This window comes from Engraulis encrasicolus, chromosome 13 (genome assembly GCF_034702125.1).
Source record: "Engraulis encrasicolus isolate BLACKSEA-1 chromosome 13, IST_EnEncr_1.0, whole genome shotgun sequence".
NCBI lineage: Eukaryota > Metazoa > Chordata > Actinopteri > Clupeiformes > Engraulidae > Engraulis > Engraulis encrasicolus.
Window position 1 is genome coordinate 28,025,711 of NC_085869.1, and position 10,000 is coordinate 28,035,710.

The 10,000-nt window shown below is 48.8% G+C and overlaps 1 protein-coding gene across 1 annotated transcript in view; it reads left to right on the forward strand.

Moving 5' to 3' along the window:
- Positions 1-4,758: 4,758 nt before the first annotated feature.
- Positions 4,759-10,000, forward strand: part of stxbp5l (syntaxin binding protein 5L) — a 132,818-nt gene continuing 127,576 nt past the window's right edge. The window contains exon 1 of the mRNA XM_063214543.1: positions 4,759-4,932. Within this exon, the coding sequence (XP_063070613.1) occupies positions 4,759-4,932 (174 nt within the window). The remainder of the gene's footprint in view (positions 4,933-10,000) is intronic.

A 10,000-nucleotide genomic window follows, 5' to 3' on the forward strand; every position in this document is an offset into this window, starting at 1 on the left:
AGTGTCTGTGTTTGTGTTTGTGTGTGTGTCTTTGAGTTTGTGAGACAGCAGAGAGTCCATGTTGATCTGCATAATCCGCTTGGTGCCTTGGGGAGTTTCACACATCATCAGATCCACAGGTTCCCCTCTCTTCCCCTCTCCCCTGCTCTTCTCCCCTCTCCCCTGCTATTCCCTCTCTCTCCTCTCCTCTTCTCCCCTCTCTCCTCTCCTCTCTTCTTCTCCCCTCTCCCCTGCTCTTCCCCCTCTCTCCTGTCCTCTCTCTCCTCTCCCCTGCTCTTCCCCCTCTCTCCTCTCCTCTTCTCCCCTCTCTCCTCTCCTCTCCCCTGCTCTTCCCCCTCTCTCCTCTCCTCTTCTCCCCTCTCTCCTCTCCTCTCCCCTGCTCTTCCCCCTCTCTCCTCTCCTCTTCTCCCCTCTCCCCTGCTCTTCTCCCCTCTCCCCTGCTCTTCCCCCTCTCTCCTCTCCTCTTTTCCCCTCTCTCCTGCTCTGCTCTCCTCTCATCTCCTCTCCTCTTCTCCCCTCTCCTCTCCTCTCCTATCCTCTCCTCTCCTCTCCTCTCGCACCCCCACTCTATTTCCATTAGCACCAACACTCCATTGCACTGCATTAGTTCTTCAACTACACTTGGGGACAACAGTGTTCACTCCAACACTCCACCTTCATTAGTGTTCTAGAACCCTCCAGCTACACTAGTGTTCTAGAGAGCTCCAACTACACTGGTGTTCTAGAACTGTAACTACACTAGTCCAGCTGTATGGTAAGACATGGCTAGTGTTATAGAACACTCCAACCCGCTCAGCTCTGTTCTACGCATGTAGGTGCCCAACGCGTTCCGCCTGCCTGATCCGTTCCCTAATGACTTTCACGTTTTAAATGTTTATTTTACAGCCACCAGAACATTAACACAAAGAGAGATGTTATATATTTATATTATACCTTTACTTTATATCGTTGTGTCACATCAAATGCCGTTTGTCGCTGTAAATAACATGTTATTGTGCTCTGAATAGTTAGTTGGTTAACTGACCAGTTGGTGACATTATTTAGCGTTTCTGTGACGGCCTGTATTATTATAAAACAGATAGTTTAAAACTCAAACTTCATCCTGCAAAATAAACACTTAAAACGACAAAGTAAAAAATTAACGGAACAGATCAGGCAATTTCCCTTCCGTATACGTCATACTGCGCATGTGCAGTGTGCAAAGGGAACGGATCGGGCAGGCGGAACCCGTTGGGCACCGACAACGCACTTCTAACTAAATCTGCAGTGTTCTAGAGCGCTTCATCTTCTTCAGCTGGGTTCTAGAGCAGGGGTTCCCAAAATGTACCATTGCAAGGCCCCCCATATACCGGTAGATTCCAGCCAAGTCCCCCCTGACATCGTGCAACACTATTTTCTTTCTGTGCACCTCCTTTCACAAGTAGATAAGTGCAGCCGTAAATCCATGCAACTACAACAGGAAATGTAATACATATACCTGTAGCAGTGTTGACTATAAATGAGGGCATGTTATGTTGCTCTAATTTTCCTTTCAACCTGCCGCGGTCAACCTCCCTAGCACCCTCTCTGCACCCTCCGACTTTGAAAAGCGCTGTTCCAGACCACTCCATCTTCTTCAGCTGTTTTCTAGAGCACTGTGCTGCAATGGGTTCCGGAGTGATGTATCTGCTTCAGTTGTATTCTAGAATGCTGTATCTAGTTATGCTGTGTTTTAGAGCGCTTTGTATTCTATTTGCGCTTGGCACGATTCGGCAGTTTAGGGCCGCGTGGGGCACCTTACATGCTGAAGCAGTTAATCCATTAGGTTTGTGTGTGTGTGTGTCATTGTGTGCGTACGTGTGTCGTGTCTGCATGTGTGTGTGCCTGTATGCATGCGCAAGCCTGTGTGTGTGTGTGTGTGTGTGTGTTCATGTGTGTGTGTGTGTGTGTGTGTGTTCATGTGTGTGTGTGTTACGTGGTGTCTTGCAGGGGGATTAGCATGTTCTCCCTGCTGTGTATTGTCTTGAAGCTGTTCTTATCATGTGTGCTGTTTGGCAGCAGTGTGTGTGTTTGTGTGTGTGTGTGTGTGTGTGTGTGTGTGTGTGTGTGTGTGTGTGTGTGTGTGTGTGTGTGTGTGTGTGTGTGTGTGTGTGTGTGTGTGTTGCTTGGCTGCCATTTGTGTGTGTATGAGTGTGTGTGTGCGTGCCCGTGTGTGCTTGTGTGTCTGCTTGTGTGTGCGTGCGTGCGTGCATGTGTGCGCGTTTGGCTCTGGGAAGTGATAAGGCGGATTATTTCTTGTTCTTCCCGGCCCACAATCCCTTCCAGCGGTGGGATTTTTGCTGTAATGCCTCCTCAGAGCACAGGGGGAAAGCGGGCCCCATGGTGTGTGTGTGCGCGTGCGTGCGTGCATGCATGCGTGCGTGCCTGTGCATGTGTGTGGGGGGATAGTGGGCCTCTTGTGTGTGTGTGTGTGTGTGTGTGTGTGTGTGTGTGTGTGTGTGTGTGTGTGTGTGTGTGTGTGTGTGTGTGTGTGTGTGTGTGTGCGTGTGCGTGTGCGTGTGTGTGTATCTGGCATCGACTTGCGGTCGTGACGGGCCAGCTCAGTGGGACTCCATTCAGGTCTCATTGCAGCCTCAGAGATTTGTTGGTGTCTTATATATACGAATCTTAGTCGTGTGTCATCGGTGTCTTGTCCGTGTCTTGGTCATGTTTTATTTAGCTGACTCTTGGTCGTGTTGTATTTAAAGATGTCTTTTTGGTGTCTTGTGGGTGTCTTGCTGGAGTCTTGTTAGAGTCTTGCTGGAGTCGTATTTGGGATCTCCAGAAGGAAGGTAGCGAGCTAGTGGTGTACTTCTGGCCACTCTCCCTCTCCAGGCCTGTGTTATATCACATCTAATAATACATACAGTACACTACACCAACAACAAAGCACAGAAGCAAACACGCTCAAGCAACTACAATAACATTCAGCATGGCTTTAATCTCTCTCTCTCTCTCTCTCTCTCTCTCTCTCTCTCTCTCTCTCTCTCTCTCTCTCTCTCTCTCTCTCTCTCTCTCACACACATCTCTACCCCCTCATATCCCTCTCTATCCCTCCCTTCTCCCTCTCCCTCTCTGTCTGTCCCTCTATCTCCATCTTTCTATCTGTCTTACTCGTTCCTTGCTCCCCCTTCTCTCTCACACTCTCTCTCTCTCTCTCTCTCTCTCTCTCTCTCTCTCTCTCTCTCTCTCTCTCTCTCTCTCTCTCTGTATAAACAGGGCCTGAGGCAGAGCAAGTCAGTGATGTAAGCAGTTATGTAATTGGCATGCGCGCGGGGCCAGTTCAAACTCTATGCTGGTTCCTTCCTTTCAGAAAATAAACATTTGGGGGACAAGCGCTTGAATTTCCCAACAAAGACCAATGAGTCTTTTCTGATGATAATTCTATTAGGCCCTGAGTCAACCTCCTCTTCATTCTCTCTATTTCACACACGCACGCAAACCGGAACGTAACGAATATTATTTTTCTAAGCCAATAAGCTTCCGCTTTATTCTCCTTGCATGGCCCGTCAGGCAGTGCACACTTGGCTTCAATTCACTTCAGTTTACCCGCACGTGAAAATGAACTGCTGGTACTGACTGTCTCGTGGCGCCCCTGCAGTTTCCGTTGTGAGTTTGGTGTCGTTCGTTCGTGAGACTGTCTCGCAACATCCGTGTGATCGCTGAGTCTCTCTTCTCTCTCATTCACTTCTGCTACAACAAGCGGACACGGCGCGTGGTCCTGTCGCGTTTCTAGTTGGGCGGGAGAGAGGGAGAGAAGGCGGGGCCCGCGCGCTGCGCTCTCTACTCTTTCAGCACCGTGGACAGAGACTCGCGCCCCACTGCAGAAGACCCTGGGAGTGCGAGACGAGGGCTGTCAAACGGAGAAGAGACGACTGCAGATCCTCCTCCGGTAAAAGACTGCAACCCTGCCCGCGCCCATAGCCGTATCCTTTGGCGGACAGAATTTAGTGTAGCCGGTGAAGGAGGGAACTGCGGAAGTGTGCTGCTGCTGTGTGTTGACGGAGCAATATCGCGTCTGCCCATCTGGTCCAATAGAAACTGATTTAAAAGCTTTTGCTTTGTTTTGATAAACGGCTGGTGCCCACAGGGAGCGGGCAGTTTGTGCTCTGTGACGTGAGTGTTGTGGCAAGCATGACGCGGGCAGTGTTTTAACTTCGGTGCGACTGTGTGGACCCACTGGAGGCGAGATGAAGTTGTTGAGTTCCAATTCGGCACGGGGCTTTACTGCCTAAAAGACACCGTAGCCTACCGTATAGTCCGCATTCTGCTTGCTTTATCCGCTCCCGGACCCCTCTCTTCTCGTCTCCTCTCCTCCCCTCCGTATTACTGTTTTGAAGACTCCTTGCTTGCTTACTCCATCCTTGCTGTCTCGAGCCCCCGTGGCCGCTCCCGCTGCGGGTGTTGCTGCAGAATGCGGTTTGGCTGCGCGCGGCTGAATTTCACTTGGAAATAAACAGAACACGGGGAGGGCAAGAAGGTGACGCGGACGTCGCCAGCAGACCCGCAGCCTTCGCGGGCTTCCTTCCTTCTCCCTTCATCACGCGAATAGTCCTCTCTCTCTCTCTCTCTCTCTCTCTCTCTCTCTCTCTCTCTCTCTCTCTCTCTCTCTCTCTCTCTCTCTCTCTCGAGCCCCATATGCCCCTCTAGTCAACGCGGCTGCCGTTAGCCCCTGAATCCCAGAAGCTCAACACTCACTGGTGCGTGCGTTTAGCTGGACTGCACGGAGCTGAGTTCAAGATGAAGAAGTTCCGCAAGGTTCTAGACGGCTTGACAACCACGTCGTCCAACCCCGGGAGCCACGGCGGGTCGCCGTCCTGTGGCAGCGCTGCCGGGACCCCGACTGCAACACCCACCCCGCGCGAGATAGACATCCCGGAGACGCTCGTGTCAGAAAACTTCCAGATTTGTAAGGTGCGTGAAACATTTATGTGAAGCCTAAACACTGGCAACGTGGCCTTATCGCACTGGGCTTCTCTCTCTCTCTCTCTCTCTCTCTCTCTCTCTCTCTCTCTCTCTCTCTCTCTCTCTCTCTCTCTCTCTCTCTCTCTCTCTCTCTCTCTCTCTCTCTCTCTCTCTCTGTATGCACTATGAGGTTTGTCGTCATGGATGTTTGTGTAGTATTTGTGCCGTTCACAGCCTGCTTAGTTGCAGAATGTAGGGGGGAAAGTTAACACTCACACATCAAGGCACGAGAGCGTCATACCTGGGCTGTCTTGGTAGCTCGAGTTGTTCTAAACTAAAGAGGTGATTTGTTCCAACTGAAGTTGGTGATAGCGAGTTAAAACACAGAGATTGGCTGAATCTTTGGCCCTACTTCGGTCATGAAAACAGAACTTTCTCTTTTCACAATGGTGCTGTGGCTTAGACCCTGCTGTGGAAGTTGATCGTCTGAGCTCCGCTCTGGTACAGGGGATGATAACCAACTATGGTGGGCAGCATAGAGTCCCCCTGGGCTTGGCTTTGGCAACAGACACCGTCGCACCGGTACCACTACCCGCTGCGGAGCCCCCAAATATCGGCCAGTACAGAGACGGACAGCACAGAGGGAGCGATAGAAAGATAGAGGAGGTTAGAGCGGGGACATCCAGGCAATCCGAGACAACGAGAAAGGGAACGAAAGAGATGGAAAAAAGAAGAAAAAGGCAAGGTGGAATGACATAACATAACGACCTCCTGTTAGCCCTTCTTCCTTATATAAAAAAGTGAGTGAGTGTGCCGGCCTGGCCGGGTTGGGGAGCTGGGTAGCTACTAGCGGTTGCGATTTTCGTGTTGCTATTTTTAGCGCGGCCTCTCCTCTCCGCGCCCAGTGCAGCCGGGCGCTTGATGGCTCCGAAGCTGACTGCAGCGTTTCTTCTTCGGCTCCACTCGGCTCGGTTCGGCTCTGACTCCGAGGAAGGTTTGAATGTAAATCATTTATAGGGGGGGGGAATAACGAGGCCCTTTGGTGCGCTAGATTTGAAGCAGAGAGAGAGAGACACACACACACACTACTAGGTTACTAAAGTTGGTGTTCCAGCCCCAAGCCTGCTTTAGTCTTCAGACAGTGCTGGAATAATTCAAAGACACGTGATGTGGAACCCCCCCCAAAAAGAAAAAAACACACACACATGCACACTTTCTAATAATGCACACATAAGGTTCAAGCATTCCTGCAACCCCCCCTCTCTCTCCCTCTCTCTCTCTCTCTCTCTCTCTCTCTCTCCTCTCTCTGTGTGTGCGTGCGTGTGTGTGTGTGTGTGTGTGCGTGCGCGCGCACCTGAGCGTGTGCGTGTGTGTGCATGTGGGGCAGTGTAAAGGACTGAAATGCTCTCCTGTTTGTCCTGCAGAGCCCTGCCGCACGCATGCACGCACGCACGCCGCTACGCACGCACGCCGTTCCAAATATCGATTCTATCTGTCACTTTGCCACTTTGAGAGAGGCATGTAGACACACAACCCATTCCCTGCAGGGCTCTTTGCTATATTCTCCCTGTCTTTCCCTTTGTATGGTAGTGCATGTGTCTGCCCCTGTGTATGGTAGTGCTTGTGTGTATACGTGTGCGTGCATGTGCATGTGTGCGCACGCGCGTTTGTGTGTAATTCCTCACTGGTGTATAGTCTTCATGCTGTAGTGCCTTTTAAGGTATTTTGACCCCTAGTGGCCTCTGTACCTCAGCAACAACTCCTGCCCCATCCACACCGCGCCCATAAAACCCTATAGCACTGTGTGTGTGCATGTTTGTGTGTGGATTTGGGTGAATTTATGTGTGTGTGTGCGTGCGCGTGTGCGTGCGTGTGCGCGTGCATCTCTGTGTGTTAATGGGTATGTGTATCACATGCATTCCTGAAGTGAACTGAAAGCCCATGTGTGCATGAGCGTGTGCATTTACGTGTCTCTGTGTGTGCATGTGTTCATGCATGTTTGTGTGTGTGTGTGTGTGTGTGTGTGTGTGTGTGTGTGTGTGTGTGTGTGTGTGTGTGTGTGTGTGTGTGTGTGTGTGTGTGTGTGTGTGTGTGTGTGTTTGTGTGTGTGTGTGTGTGTGTGTGTGCACGTGTGTTCTTTCAGAGCTCAATACAAGCTGCATTGATTCCATCAAGGTTGGAGTAACACATTTGTGAGTGTGTGAGGGAGACGGAACTTGTGTGTGAAAGTCAGAGAGAGAGAGAGAGAGACAGAGAGAGAGAGAGAGAGAGACATAATTGGAGAAGAATGAGGGAAAAAAGGAGAAGACGTGAGAGATAGGGAGTGATAGAGGGAGCAATAGAGGGAACGAGAAAGAGGAGATGGACAGAGGGAGAGAAAGAGCAAGAACGATAGAGAGACATAAATAGAGAGGAGAGGGAGAGAAATGATGTGACTGTGAGAGGGAGGGGAAGAGAGAGGAGGAAAGGGAGGGGAAGAGGGAGAAGGAGAGAGAGAGAGAGGGATGGAAGAAAAGAGAGAGATAGAGGAGGATAGAGAGGTAAAGAGAGAGAAGGAGAGAGGAGGGAACCAATAGTAGGAGAGCAAGAGAGAGGTAAAGTGTGAGACAGAGGGATAGTGGAGAGAGTGGGAGCAAGAAAGGAAGAGAGAGAAAGAGAGGGATTGAGAGAACAAGAAGGGAGAGAGGGAAGGAGGGAGCTGTGTGAGTGTTCAGTGCAGTATTGATTGCATCCCAGTTTGACTGGCATGGCATGTTGGACCTGTTTGTGCATGGATGCATGTGTGTGTGTGTGTGTGTGTGTGTGTGTGTGTGTGTGTGTGTGTGTGTGTGTGTGTGTGTGTGTGTGTGTGTGTGTGTGTGTGTGTGTGTGTGTGTGTGTGTGTGTGTGTGCAAATTAACATTTGAGATTGACAGTGTCTGTGTGTGTATGTGTGCGCGCGTGTGTGTGTGTGTGTGTGTGTGTGTGTGTGTGTGTGTGCGTGCGTGTGCGTGAGTGTGTGTGTGTGTGTGTGTGTGTGTGTGTGTGTGTGTGTGTGTGTGTGTGTGTGTGTGTGTGTGTGTGTGTGTGTGTGTGTGTGTGGGTGGGTGGGTGGGTTGGTTGAAGGGGTGACGCAATACACTCTGACTCTGGCAGCATTGCCAAGAGCTGTGAGTCATCTGAAGCTTTCAGTCAGACACACACACACACACACACACACACACACACACACACACACACACACACACACACACACACACACACACATGATCTCTACCTTTTCTTTCCTCACGCTTCCACTTTCTCACTCTATCTACATTTTGTTATCTCTCTCTCTCTCTCTCTCTCTCTCTCTCTCTCTCTCTCTCTCTCTCTCTCTCTCTCTCTCTCTCTCTCTCTCTAACAGTATCGTAACACAAGCAGGTGGAAAACTGCTTCAACTATATCATTGATAGGCCCTATTTATTATGTATTATCAATAAACAAACAGGTTGAAAAGAATAGATCATTAAGATGATAAAAGTGCAGAGTCAACTAGATTGCATTCTCACAGAAAATGCTGGAAGCGGGCTTGCCTTTTGGGGCAGAGATGAAACAAAGTACTATTGAGAAAACAAAGCTAAAAGAAATGTTGGAAAAAATCCATCCACCCAGTCAGAAGTTATGGGCCAAACAATTCAGCCATCTTGGATTCAGCCATCTTGAAAGTGTTGTAGCTCTGCGTTTTGGGGATATACTAAATGACATACATGGTATTTTAAGTTGGCTAAGGAACACTGCATATGATATAATTTTGAAAATCAACATGGCTTCGAGCGGGATTCGAACACACAACCTCTATATCTGTAATCCAGCCCCTTTGCCATTGATATTAAATGACATACAATACATGATATTTGAAGTTGGCTAAGGAACACTGCATATGATATAATTTTGAAAATCAACATGGCTTCGACTGGGGTTCGAACCCCCAACCTCCATATCTGTAATTCAGCACATTTGCCATTGATGCTAAATGACATACATGGCATTTTAAGTTGGCCAAGGAACACTGCATATGATATAATTTTGAAAATCAACATGGCTTCGGGTGGGGTTCGAACTCTCAACCTCCATATCTGTAATCCAGCACATTTGCCATTGATACTAAATGACATACATGGTATTTTAAGTTGGCTAAGGAACACTGCATATGATATCATTTTGAAAATCAACATGGCTTCAAGCGGGATTCAAACTCACAACCTCCATATCTGTAATCCCACTTTTTTGCCATTGATATTAAATGACATACAATACATGATATTTGAAGTTGGCTAAGGAACACTGCATATGATATAATTTTGAAAATCAACATGGCTTTGTGTGGGGTTCAAACCCTCAACCTCCATATCTCTAATCCAGCAGCATTCCCATTGAGCCAAGCAGCTGGCTGTCATGCACAGTCCAGCAAGACCATATCACATTAGCCTGGGAACTCCCATACTGCCTTTAGTTCTACACAATCGTTTTGATCTGAAAGACAGTATGGCGAGGATGACTCATAACGTACAAGATCATGGGATCTGTGTCATAATGGCCAAGCATTCCGACCTTAACAGTTTCTCTGCCCAATCAGAGAGCTGGGCAATGTGTCATAATAGCCAAGTATTCCGGCCCCATACAGAATTTACAATAGGCAACTCCCCAGACCTAATCTCACTTGTGATTAGGTCTGGTGTTAACCAGGCAAATATCACATTGCATTGAAGAGCTGAACAATAGACTTCTAGAATAGTTGCGCACCTGCTCGTTAAGAGTAGAATGTTGAGACAGTGACAGTTGAGATGGAACCCTTCATTGGCTGCACCTGTTCTGATTGACTGAATGACAGTTAATATGGTGCTCTAAGCAGGGGACAGAATCAGACCCAGTGTTTTGTCTTTACACAGTCGTTGTAAAAAAAACTAAAAGGAGTTGGCACGTGTCCTTCGCACAGATCGGAGTCATGCATGTGATCTCTCTAACAGTCTTTGAATGAAGTTTATAGGTTAAACGGTTCAGGCACAAATGGACCTCTTAAGGGACATGCGCTGATCTCTTGAAAAAGGCACTTTTG